We start from the raw sequence: 13158 nt of genomic DNA, 5'->3' as shown, positions 1-13158 counted from the left end.
CTTATATATCTACCTCAAAGAATCCACGTGGGTCTCATTTTATTTATTAACTATTTATTTACTTACCTGTTATTGTAATTAAGTGTATGCTATGGATTAGACTCAGCACTTAATGTTTGCTAGACATGCACTCTACACTGAGCTCCATCCCTGATCCCATGAATCACACTTATTAATAAATTTATACATGACTGGAGAGGTGTCTCAAAGACTGGAATGCATGCTTTGCATGCTAGAGCCCTTGGTTCAATCCCTAGCATTGCAAGACCCATCCAATCACTGAGCTGGCAGCAATAGTCCCTGAATTCTGCTAAGTATAGTCCTTCCCCAAGGTAGATTCATTCAAAAGCATCAGAAAGGATAGAACCAGGTTTGTCCATCATCTTAAGGTCTGCCTAATATTGGTCCATAATACTGAGTATCTGTTCACTAAGATTTTATTTCCTTTCTATATCCCTCTCAATGTTGTTGCCTTTCACATCCTATCCTAACAAAGTAGATAGAACAGATGAGAAATTAATTTTACTTTCTTATACAAACGGTTAGTTTCCAAGTAGTGAATCACTGTGTAACTGATTATACCAATTCTGCATTCTATTACCTATCTCATAATAGCCTTCTTAGATCAGTATGTGCTGATTCTGCCACTAATGTTTTTCTGCTAGTCTACATACAACTTGGTCTTTAATAGCATGACTGTTGCTAGAAGAGAAAGTAACTTCTCATCAAAAAGTAATTGGATGGGGCTGGAGAGATAGTACAGCAGGTAAGGCCTTTATGCAGCCAACTTAGGTTTGATTACCAACATTCCATCTGGTCCCCTGAACCCACTAGAAGTAATTCCTGAGTGCAGAACTGGGAGTAACCTCTGAGCATCACCAGGTGTTCCCCACTCCAAAAGTAATTAGGTATCTATAATTTATACATCTTCTTGTATTGGCATACTTTGTAGAAATGGAAGGGTAAGCTACTTAAAGATTTCTTTAAAGGGCATCAAAGTGTATGTCCCTTGTACTGCTTTTTTACTAGCATAAGGATGAAAATGGGATCTAGTGGGTTTTATTTTTTTCTTTTCTTTTCTTTTCTTTTCTTTTTTTTATTGAATCACTGTGAGGTAGTCCCTTACAAAGCTGTTCATGATTAGGTTTCAGTCATACAGTGTTCCAATACCCATCAATCCACCAGTGTACATTTCCCAGCACCAATGTCCCCAGTTCCCCAGGTTCTCTCCCATAACCTCCCCACCCCTCACCCCCATCCTCTATGGCAAGAGCTTTCCCTCTCTCTCTCCATCTCTCTTTATCTCCCTCCTTCCCTCTTTACCTCTTCCCTACCTCTCTCCCTTCCTTTTTGGGCATTGTGATTTGTAATACAGATACTGAAAGGTTATCAGGACTATCCCTTTACCTAATTTTAGCATCAGTTCTTGTCCTGCATGATCATTACCAGCGATTATTGTCATACTGTTCCCTTCTCTATCTTCCCTACCCTCCACCTCTGCCACACTTGTGGTTGATACCAACCATTGACCAATCCTCCTCACCCTGTTTCTCCTGGATGTGGATATTAGTCTTCAGTTATGTGTGTGTATACAAATGAATGCAGTCATTCTATATCTGTCCCTAGTGGACTTTTATACCATTTTCTGCCTCCAAGAGCTTTATTTTGTACCTTTTAAGTTATTCTATAAGATATGTTTCACATCTATGTAAGTGTGAGTAACATGACCTAATGTTGTTATTCTACTCTCATACTTTCTGCCCTTTATAAGATTGTTACAGTGGCTGCCCAATAACCTTATTACTTGAAGTTCTGTCAGAACATCTTAACAAGTACAACCAATTGCCCTATATAAATTGTCTTTCCCAAATCTGCTATAGCAGTCAACATCTTACAGATAATGAGATGGAAATAAAATGAAAACTATAAATCCCCCCAAATGTAGTTGTTTTCTGCTATTTCTTCTCTTCCATCATTTTGTGCATTTTGCTCTCTGAAAAAAAGGAGTCTACCATGTCAGGTAATATAGATTGGAAAAATCTTCGCTCAATATGCAGTGTGAGGCCATTTTATGTTTTATGCCTATATTCCGAGGCTAGGGAACTCTGTAGTGTAGGAGTAGTTTAATGTAAGTAGCTTTTTTGTTTTGTTTTGCAAACAGCTGGCAGTAGCATGCCAGGAAATATTGTTCCCCTCCCTACCCTGCCTAATTGCAAAGCTCTCTATGGAATCAAAGCTTCACACTCTACCCTATAGTTGAGCTTCATGGCAAGTATGGACCCAGCTGCTCAGATGCTATTTTTAGTAGCTCATGTTGATTGAAGAACTAATTTTCAACACTCATTTTAAAACAGTATTTCTCACTGAGTTCTATTACAGCAAAGGAGTCAAACTCTCTTACTTAGGTTTTAATCCATAAAAGAGAGGGCATAATTAGGTGAGGCTGTCAGGTACTGCCACTAATGATCTCCTGGGTCTATATTGCAGACAGAACAAGCGAATGAAAAAATGAATGCCAAGCTAGAAGAGCTCAGGAAGCATGCAGCGTAAGTTACTTCCTTGAAGCTTGTTAGCACCTATCCCCCTTTATCTATAATCACGGATCCTCCAGCCTTTGCAGTATGATTAACCCTTGTTTTCCTTTGCTTGGATTTTCAGCTGCAAAGTGGACCTTCAAAAACTAGTGGAGACTCTGGAAGACCAGGAATTAAAAGAAAATGTAGAAATAATTCGCAATCTACAGCAACTCATTACCCAGCTATCGGTAAGACAAGTAGGGACAGGGTAAATAGGTATATTGCTTCTGTTTTTCTTGATGCATCTGAATATGACCAACTATGTGCCTTTTATGAGCTCTTTAAAGATAGGGACCATGGATCATTGGATATGATCTGAATACTAAATTTTTTTTTTTTGTTGTTGTTGTTTTTTGCTTTTTTTTTTTTTGGGTCACACCTGGCAATGCACAGGGGTTACTCCTGGCTCTGCACTCAGGAATTACCCCTGGCCATGCTCAGGGGACCATATGGGATGCTGGGATTTGAACCCGGGTCGGCCGCGTGCAAGGCAAACGCCCTACCCGCTGTGCTATCTCTCCAGCCCCTGAATACTAAATTTTTATAACAGAATACTCAGAAGGTACATGTAGAGTGATACATTAATATTTCAGCATTTAAATCAAGCACTGGAAGCAACAAATTATTGCAAAATTGCGATGGTAACTGGAGCAGTTGTCATTGATTTCCTTTCCTTTCAATGTAAACTAATGTACTAAGAGGACTTGTAACATGCCCAATTTTAAATAAGCTGGAGTCTAACAGGTAGGTGAGAGCAAACTTGGAATACCATAATTCTGTTTTGTAGCCAGTATCAAGTAATTTTGAATTATTTTTCTGATATATATTTCCTTTTTAATTTACTTTTAGAACAATTATAATAGTTGTTTGTGGACCAGGGAAGTGTGATTATTTGTTTTTTTTTTTTTCGTAGAATAAAATTTCCTTTATTTTTATTACCCTAACAGCCTGTATTTATTTCTAATGTTCCTTCTCTCTAAGCCTTACATATATATACATATATCTATATCTATATATGGGTTTTTAATAAATTGCAATCATATTTTCCTAAGGAGTCATAGTTAAGAAGTTAAGGGGCCACTTGCCTTACATGCAGCCAATCTGATTCAATCCAGGGCATCTCATATTGTCCCCAAAGCTATACCAGGAGTGAGCCCTGAGCACAGAGCTAGGAATAAGCCATGAAAACAGTGAGGTGTGGTCAAAATATGATTCTGTTCCATCTATATGCCCTGTTTATTTTTTGTTTATTACTTAGTATATATGTATGTATGTATGTATGTAAATACCTACTGGAAATTATTAGTTCTTGGCTAGAAGCTTTTTTATTAGATGATTTGATTTAGAACAGTTTCCATATTATTGGGTTTGTTTTTCTCTCATTTTGGGTTTTTTGTTTGTTTGTTTGTTTGGCATTTGTCCTACCCTTACTGTTCTCAGGACTTACTCCAGACTCTGTGCTCAGGAGTTACCCCTGGTGGGGCACAGGGAACCCTATGGAATGTCAGGGATCAAACCCAGGTTTGCCCTATGCACGGAAAGTGGCTTACCTCTGTACTATATCTCTGGCCCCTCCTCATTTTTTATTAAAAAACTGATTTACAAAGTAATTGATAGTTAAGTTTTAGGCATATAATATTTCAACACCAATATGACCACATTGTCAACTTCCCTCCACCAGTGTTCCCATATTCCCTCCCTACCACAACCCCCACTCCATCCTCATCTGTCAAATTTATAGGCAAAGTATCAGTGGTTGTCCAAATTTGATATCCAAATCTGTCAAATTGATATTACAAAGTATCGGTGGTTGCAGCTTGGTTCTCATGTTTTCAGTTTTGTTGAGTCTGTGTTTTGGATATGGCTATGCCACTCACCAATATCCCCAGAATAACTAAACCCTGATGCCTGTTCACCCATTACTTACTGTTCTCTTCTCCCCTTGATTTATTCTACTCTGTCCTTCTCTCTAAACATAGACCAAGGGTGACATAGGCATCTTCCTTTTACTGTATTTCCTCATCCAGTATACTATATACCACAGATAAGTGAGATCATCTGTATTTGATTTTCTTCTTCTGGCTTACTTCACTCAACATGATACCTTTCATTTCCAATAAGGTTGTGCAGATTGCATGATTTCATCATTTCTTACAGCCACATATTATTCCATTGTGCATATATACCACACCTTCCTAATCCATTCGTATATCATTGGCTATCTAGGTTAATTCCATATTTTAGCTATCGTACTGAATGCAGCAATGAATAATGGTATGCCTATGTCCATTTAAGAGAACGGTTTTATATTTTGGGTGTAGATGTCCGGAAGGAGGCTTGCTGGGTTACATGGCAGTTTAATCTTAAGTTTACTGACAACTCTCCATACTGTTTTTCTACAAGGGTAGTAATAGACAACATTCCCAGGTTGGCTTGACTTTTTTGATATGTGCATTTTCACTGTTGTGAAATGGTATTTCATTGTTGTCTTCACTTGCATTTCTCTAATGATAAATGAAAAGAGATGCTGAGCATTTATTCAAGTGCCTACTGGTTATCCTCCTATGTTCTTCTGAGAATTGCCTGTTCATTTCTTCTCCACTATTTGGTAGGGTTTTTGAATTTCTTTTATTTGATTTTTGTGAGTCCTTTGTATATCCTGGATATCAAAACTTTATCTGATGTGTTGAATGAAATTTTCCCTATTCAGTTAGCTGTCTTTTAGTTTTCACCCATGTTTAATTTGCCATAGAGAAGCTCTTTAACTTTATATAATCTCATTTCTTTATTTTTTATTGTGTTTTCTTTTCCAATGGTATTAGACCATTGAGGACTCCTTTGAGGTCCAAATCTTATTTTTTAATTATTAAATTGAATCACTATGAAACTTAGTTCAAAGTTTCATGATTGTGTTTCAGTCCTACGATGATCGAACACCTATCCCTACATCAACCTACGTCAGTGTACATTTTCCACCACCAATGTCCCCAGTATCCCTACCACCACCCCCAAACTACCCAACCCCCTGCCTCTATGGCAGACAATTTTCTTCCTACTCTCTCTCTAATTTTGGGCTTTATGGTTTGCAATATAGATACGAGAGGCCACTATGTTTGGTCCTTTATCTACTTTCAGCACACGTCTCCAATCCTGAGCGATCCCTCCAAGCATCATTGACTTAATGGTCCCTTCTCTATGCCAGCAGGCTTCCAACTGTGGCAGTCTTCCTGGCACTGGTCTCTACTGTCGTTGAGGGTTAGCCTCATATATGTTATTTTATACTCTACAAATCAGCGCAGTCATTCTATGTCTGTCCCTCTCTTTCTGACTCATTTCACTTAGTAAGATACTCTCCGTGTTTATCCACTTACAAGCAAATTTCTTGACTTTGTCTTTCCTAACAGATGCATACAATTCCATTGGTATATGTATATAGTTTCCTCAACCAGTTGTCTGTTCTTGTGCCCTCGGGTTGTTTTCAGATTCTGGCTATTGTGAACAGTAATGTAATACACGTGCGGATATCATTTCTACTGTGCTTTTTTGCACCCCTGGGATGTATTCCCAGAAGTGGTATTGCAAGGTCATATGGAAGCTCAATGTCTAGTTTCTTGAGAAATTCCTATATTGTTTGCCAGAAAGTCTAGACCAATTGGCATTCCCACCAACAATGAAAGAGAGTCCTGGTCTGGAAAGTAAGCAGAGTGGGTACAGCGTTTGCCTTGCGCAGGGCAACTTGAGTTCGATTCCCAGCATCCCATATGGTTGCCCAGCACCGTCACAAGGGATTCCTGAGTGCGGAGCCAGGAGTAACCCCTGAGCATTGCCGGGTGTGACCCAAAAAACAAAAAAAAAAGAGAGTCCCATTCTCCCCATATCCATGACAGCACTGGTGGTTCTTGTGTGTTTTTTTAATGTGTGCCAGTCTCTGTGGTTTAAGATGGTATCAAATTGTTGTTTTGATTTTCATCTCCCTGATGATTAATATGCGTCACTCCATGAACAATTTTTCATTTGCCTTTTTGAGGAAGTTTCTGTTAATTTCTTCTCGCCATTTTTTATGGGGTTAGGTTTTTTTATTGTATAGTTCTACTAATGTCTTATATATCATGGATATTAACCCTTATCTGATGGGTATTGGGTAAATAATTTTTCCCAATCAGTTGTTTCTCTCTGTATTTTGGTCACTGTTTCTTTTGCAATGCAGAAGCTTCTTAGTTTAATGTAGTCCCATTTGTTTATGTTTGTCTCCACTTACTTGGTCAGTTATGTTTCATCCTTTTTAAAAAAATTTTTATTAGCGAATGACTGTGATGTACAGTTACAAACTTATGAACTTTTGTATTTGCATTTCACTCATACAGTGATTGTTTACCCATCCCTCCACCAGTGCCCATTCACCTCCACCAATGATCCCAGTATCCCTCTCACCACCCCCACCCCATCCCCTACCACTCCACCCTGCCTCTGCGGTAGGGCATTCCCTTTTGTTCTCTCTCCTTTTGGGTGTTGTAGTTTGCAATAGAGGTATTAAGTGGCCTTCATGTTCGGTCTATAGTCTACTGTTAGTTTGCATCTTCCAACCTGAATGGGTCCTCCCAACTCCTCTGCTGTTCCCTTCTCTATCTGAGCTGCCTTTTCCCCCAGCATGTGAGGCCAGTTTCCAAGCATCCTTAAAGATTCCTTTAGCTTCAGTGTCATGGAAGGTTCTGCCTACATTTTCCTCCTTATGGATTCAGGTATGATATTGAGGTCTTTAAGCCACTTTGATCTTAATTTTGTGCCTGGCGTTAGACAGAGGTCTGAGTTCATTTTTTTCACATAGCTATCCAATTTTCCTAGCAACATTTGTTGAAGAAGCTTTCCTTTCTCCACTTCACATTTCTTGCTCCTTTCTCAAAGATTGTGATCACATATTTGAGAGTCTGACAGAATATTCAACTCTGTTCCATTGGTTTGTGTGTCTGTTTCTACTCCAATACCATGCTGTTTTAATTACTATTGCTTTGTATAACAGTCTGAAATTGGGGAAGGTGATGGCACCCATCTTCTTTTTCCCAAGGATTGTTTTAGCTATTTGTGGGAGTTTATTGCTCCATATGAATTTCAGGAGTGTTTTGTTTATTTCTTTGAAGAATGCCATGGGTATCCTTAGAGGGACCACATTGAGGTCAGTTTTGGATTTCTGTACTTTAGCAACTAAATCTAGGGAGATTTCTTCCAGATATTGGATCATTGCAAGCTTGTAAACCCCATCTGTGGTTGTCATAATATGGCGGTCACCACGACCTTCACCCCCGGCAAGGAAGAGGCAAGAGAGAGAAATACTTTTCCCCTCCTGGGCGGGCATCGGGCCTCAGCTTAGTTCTCAGTCTGGAGACATTCTGCGAGGAGCTGCCCATGCCGAAAAGTTTAGCTGGCGTCTGAAGTCATGCTCGTGAAGCTGCGGAGAGGCCGCACACAGGTGTGGCCCCCGGGATAACATCTTGGTGGCAGGCAGGGCCGGTGCCACCCACCTTCCCAAGAGCCTAGAAGTAGTGTTTTGTAGTCTTTTTGTACAGGTCTTTAGTTAAGCTGATTCCAAGGTACTTGGTTTTTAGGCATTATTGTGAGCAAAATTGTTTTTTAATCTCTGTTCTTTTTTTTATTTGTATATAGGAAAGCCATGGACTTTTGGATGTAGATTTTGTAGCCTGCTACTTTACTATACAAGCCTGTTGTTTGTAGGAGATTTTCTGTAGAGTTTGAGAATTTTCTAAATGTAATATCATGTCATCTGCAGCCAGTGATAGCTTTAGCTCTTCTTTCCCTGTCTGGATGCCCTTGATATCTTTTTCTTGCCTAACTGCTATGGCAAGTAACTTTCAGCACTTTATTGAATAGAAGTGGTGAGAATGGGCATCCTTGTCTTATCTCTGATCTTAGAGGGAAGGATTTTATTTTCTTCCCATTGAGAATAATACTTGTGGAATTGTAGTGGATGGTTTTGACTATACCAAGGAAAGCTCCTTTGCTTCCTATTTTGTTGAGTTATTATCATGAACTGGTGCTGGATCTTGTCAAATGCCTTCTTCTGCATCTATTGATATGATTTTGTGGTTTTCATCTTTTCTTTTATTGAAATGTTGTGTTGTGCTGATTGACTTGTGAGTGTATAGCCATCCTTGCATCTCTGGGATGAACCCTAATTGCTCGTGGTGTATGATCTTTTGTCATTGGATTCTATTTGCTAAGATTTTGTTGAGGATCTTTGCATCTCCTTTAAAAAAAATTTTTAACTCTTTTTACTGAATCACTGTTATATAGACCATTACAAAGCTGCTTATGTTTGGATTTCAGTCAGACAGTGTCCCCACACTCATCTCTCCATGACTGTACATTTCCCACCATCAGTGTCCCCATGTTCCCATCAACCCCACCCTCCATCCATAGCCTGCCTCTATGGCAGAGACTTTTCTTCTCTCTTTCTCTCTACTTTTGGGCATTTTGGTTTGTGATATTGATACTGAAAAGTTACCAAAAATATCCCTTACCTACTTATAACCCTCAGATCTTGTCCAAGCTGATCATTCTCAGTTATTGTTATAGCAGTCTCATCTCTGTCTTACCTATACTCAGCCCCCCACACACTTGTGGTTAGTTCCAACCATTCACCAGTCCTCCTAACCCGTTTTCCCTGGCCATGGATATTAGTCTTCCACTATATATATATATATATATATTTTTTTAATACCACAAATGATTGCAGTCATTTTAAATGTGTCTTTCCTTCTGACTCATTTCATTCAACATGATATTCTCCATGTCCATTCCTTTATAAGCAAATTTCATGACTTTATTTTTCCTGACAGCTGCATAGTATTCATTGTATAGATGTGCCATAGTTTCTTCAACCCATTTGTCTCTTCTTGGGCACTCAGGTCCTTTCCAAATTCTGGCTATGGTGAACATTGGATTGCAGATGGTGTTTCATCTGCACCACCAAATGGTATTTGGTCCACCAGGGTATATTCCCAGAAGTGGTATTGCTGGGTCAAATGGGAGCTCAATTTCTAGTTTTTTGAGAAACATCCATATTATTTTCCAAAAAGGCTGGACCAGTCAGCATTCCCACCAACAGTGAAGAAAAGTCCCTTTCTTGCTCAAATCTACACCAACACTGGTTGCTTTTTTTTTTTTTGGATGTGGCCAGTCTCTGGTATGAAATAATATCTCATTTTTTATCTGTATCTCCATGATGATTAGTTAATGATGAGGAGCATTTTTTCATGTGCCTTTTGGCTATTCAAATTTCTTCTTTGAGAAATTTTCTGTTCATTTTGTCGCCCCATTTTTGGTGGGATTCGATGTTTTTTTCTTATAGAGTTCAACCAGTGCCTTATATATTCTTGATATATCTATATATATTATATATCCTTATATATGTATATATCCTTATATCACTTGTATCACTTGTCATCCCATTGATCTTCGATTTGCTTGAGTGGGCACCAGTAACATCACCATTTGTCCCTGTCGCATAATAGTGTAGCTCAGTGATATCTGCTCGCTTCAGGAACAGGAAGAGCCTCAAATGGTTCACTCAGAGTTTTGACGAAGAAGTCTGACCATCTCGTTGGTGGCTGGCCATGCGGTCTTTTGACATCCTGTGGAATCCAGTCGGTAACAGCTCTAGTCCAGCAGTCATCTCTGAATTGTATTACGTGTCCGGCCCATCTGATTTTCAATGCCTTGGCAAATGAGACAGCGTCCCTGATTCCTGACCATCGGCGGAGGACAGAACTCCAGATTCCTTCTCTCACTTGAGTGAAACGTGATACTCCAAGCATAGCTCTTTCGATTCCTCTTTGGGATATCCGAATAGCGTTCTCATCCTGTTTGCATAGGGCTCAGTTCTCTGAAGTGTATGTTAGTGCAGGAAGAACGGTGGAGTCGAAAAGATATGCCCGAAGCCGGAGGTTCTTCTTCCTCTTAACCACTTTTGAAGGCGTTCCACACTGCTCTCTTCCTCCTTCGCAGTTCTGGAGCCAAGTCTTTCTTCATGTTGAGTTCTCAATCCAGGTACACGTAGCTGCTGCAATCGGAGATGTTCATTCCATTGAGAGCAAATGGAACGTCAGGGACTAGTTTCTTTTTCATGAACGTCGTTTTGCTGAGATTCAGCTGCAGTCCGACCTTTCCACACTCATGGTCGAAGTCGGCCAGCATTTGTGCCGCTTGGCTAATGTTTGGCGTTATGAGGACAATGTCATCATCGAAGCAGAGGTGTGTAGTTGTCGACCGTCTATCTTCACTCCCATTTCTTCCCATTCTAGTCATCACATGATGTTCTCGAGGGTGGCACTTGAATTGTTTCAGTGAAATGGTATCACCCTGCTGCACCCCTCTCTTTACGTCAGTGATCACTTCCTTGTAGAATGGTGAGATCCTGGTGGTGAATCCCTAATACAGCTCCACTCCCCAGCCACCACCATGCTCCAGGCTGCTTTCCGGCTGCTTTCCAGTCTCTTTGCGGCTTCATGATGCAGCATAAGACACTAAATATCCATTTTCCATAATTTTTGCACTATATTTGATGGGCTTCAAATATGCTGTGAACCATGGGAACACCTGTAAGAACGATTGGAGGCCGCCCTAAAAGCCTACATCCCTCTTGGAGAGCCCGGAAAACTACCGAAGGTACCCTGCCCGCACGGCAGAGCCTGGCAAGCTCCCTGTGGCGTATTCGATATTCAATATCCTTATATATCCCCTTATCAGATGGCTATTGGGTGAATATACTTTCCAATTTTGTAGACTATCTTTGTAGTATCCTGGTTACTGTTTCTTTTGCGGTGCAGAAGGTTCTTAGTTTAAGATTGTCATTTTTTTTCTTTGCTTCCACTTGCTTTGTTAGTGGCATTATCTTTGAAGATACCTTTAGCTTCAATATCGTGGAGGGTTTTGCAGACCCTTTCTTCAATGTACCTTATAGATTCTGGTCTATTGTTGAGGTCTTTAATCCATTTTGATCTGACTTTTGTGCATGGTATTAGGTAGAGGTATTTTTTTTGTATGTAGCTGTCCAGTTTTGCCAGCACTATTTGTTAAAGAGGCTTTCCTTGCTCCACTTCACATTTCTTGCTCCCTTATCAAACATTAAATGATCATATATTTGAGGGTGTGTGTAAGGATATTCAATCCTGTATATTTGAGGGTGTGTGTAAGGATATTCAACCCTATTCCATTGGCCTACAGATTTGTCTTTGTTCCAATACCATGCTGTTTTAATTATTACCGCTTTGTAGTACAGTTTGAGGTTGGCGATGATGATGCCTTCCATCTTTTTTCCCCCAAGAATTGCTTTGGCTATTTGTGAGGACTTATTTTTCATATGAATTTCATTCAGGTTTTGAACAATTTCTTTGAAGAGTGTCATGGTATACTTATAGGAATCATACTGAATCTGTATAATGGTTTGAGAAGTATTGCCATTTTAACAATTTTAATTCTCCTAATCCATGAGCAAGGGATGTGTTTCCATTTCCTCATGTCTTCTATTATTCTTTGAAGTAGTTTTTTGTAGTTTTCTTTGTAAAGTTTTTATATCTCCTTAGTTAAGCTGATTTCGAGGTATTTGATTTTCTGAGGCATGATTGTGAACAAGATTGCTTTTTTCATATCACTTTCTGCTCTCATTATTTCTTTGCATCTGTTTTCATCAGGGATATTGCCCTGTAATTTTCTTTGCTTGTGGTATCTCTGTCTGCTTTGGTATCAGGGTGATATTTCCCTTATAGAAACTGTTTGGAAGTGTATCTGTTTCTTTAATTTCCTGGTAAAGCTTGCAAAGAATTGGGAGTAAGTCTTCTTTAAAGACTTGGACGAGTTCACTAATTAATCCATCTGGGCCAGGTCTTATGTTTTTGGCGAGACTTTTTTTATTAGGAGGTCCACATCTTGCAGTGTTCTGCCTATATTTTCCTCAGTGTACTTTATAGATTCTGGTTAGATCTCAAGTTTGTTGATCCACAATGAATTGACTTTTGTGTGAGGTGTAAAATTTGGATCCAGCTTTAGTATCTTACATGTAGTTATCCAGTTTTCCTAGTGCCATTGGATATCTACTCCATTTCTTATTATCAGCTCCCTTACTGAAAATTAACTGCCTATGTATATGGGTCTTTCTAATTTGCTATTCAATTCTGATCCCCAATCAAAGGGACTCTTTTATCCCAGTTCCATGCTGTTTTGATCATTATAGCTTTATAGCTTTACAAAGAGTTCTGAATTATGGTAATGAAATACCTCCCAATCTCCCATTTTTCAGTATGGTTTTGGCTATTCATGGTCTTTTATGATTCTATCCAAACTTTATTATTCATTTTTCTAGATCCTGGAAGAATGTTGTCTGAATTTGGATGGGAATTTCATTTAATATATAAAATAGATTAGGTGAATAGTCATTTTAATAATATTGATTTTTCTGATCCATTAGCATGGGATATTTTTCCACTTCCGAGGTCTTCTGTCTCTCTCTTAGATGTTTTAAAATTATCACAGTATAGATCTCCCGTGTCTTTTATTAAACTGATTCCTAGAT

General features: G+C 39.1%; 1 protein-coding gene across 1 annotated transcript in view; it reads left to right on the top strand.

The window, feature by feature from the left end:
* KIF4A (kinesin family member 4A) overlaps positions 1-13158 on the top strand; it is a 173626-nt gene that overhangs the window by 72705 nt on the left and 87763 nt on the right. Inside the window, exons 11-12 of the mRNA XM_055121514.1 lie at positions 2488-2546; positions 2659-2764. Coding sequence (XP_054977489.1) covers positions 2488-2546; positions 2659-2764 — 165 coding nt within the window. The remainder of the gene's footprint in view (positions 1-2487; positions 2547-2658; positions 2765-13158) is intronic.

The sequence above is a fragment of the Sorex araneus genome, chromosome X (genome assembly GCF_027595985.1).
Source record: "Sorex araneus isolate mSorAra2 chromosome X, mSorAra2.pri, whole genome shotgun sequence".
Taxonomy (NCBI): Eukaryota; Metazoa; Chordata; class Mammalia; order Eulipotyphla; family Soricidae; genus Sorex; species Sorex araneus.
Note: the sequence above shows the minus strand (reverse complement) of the source record. Positions and strands in the feature narration are given on the sequence as shown.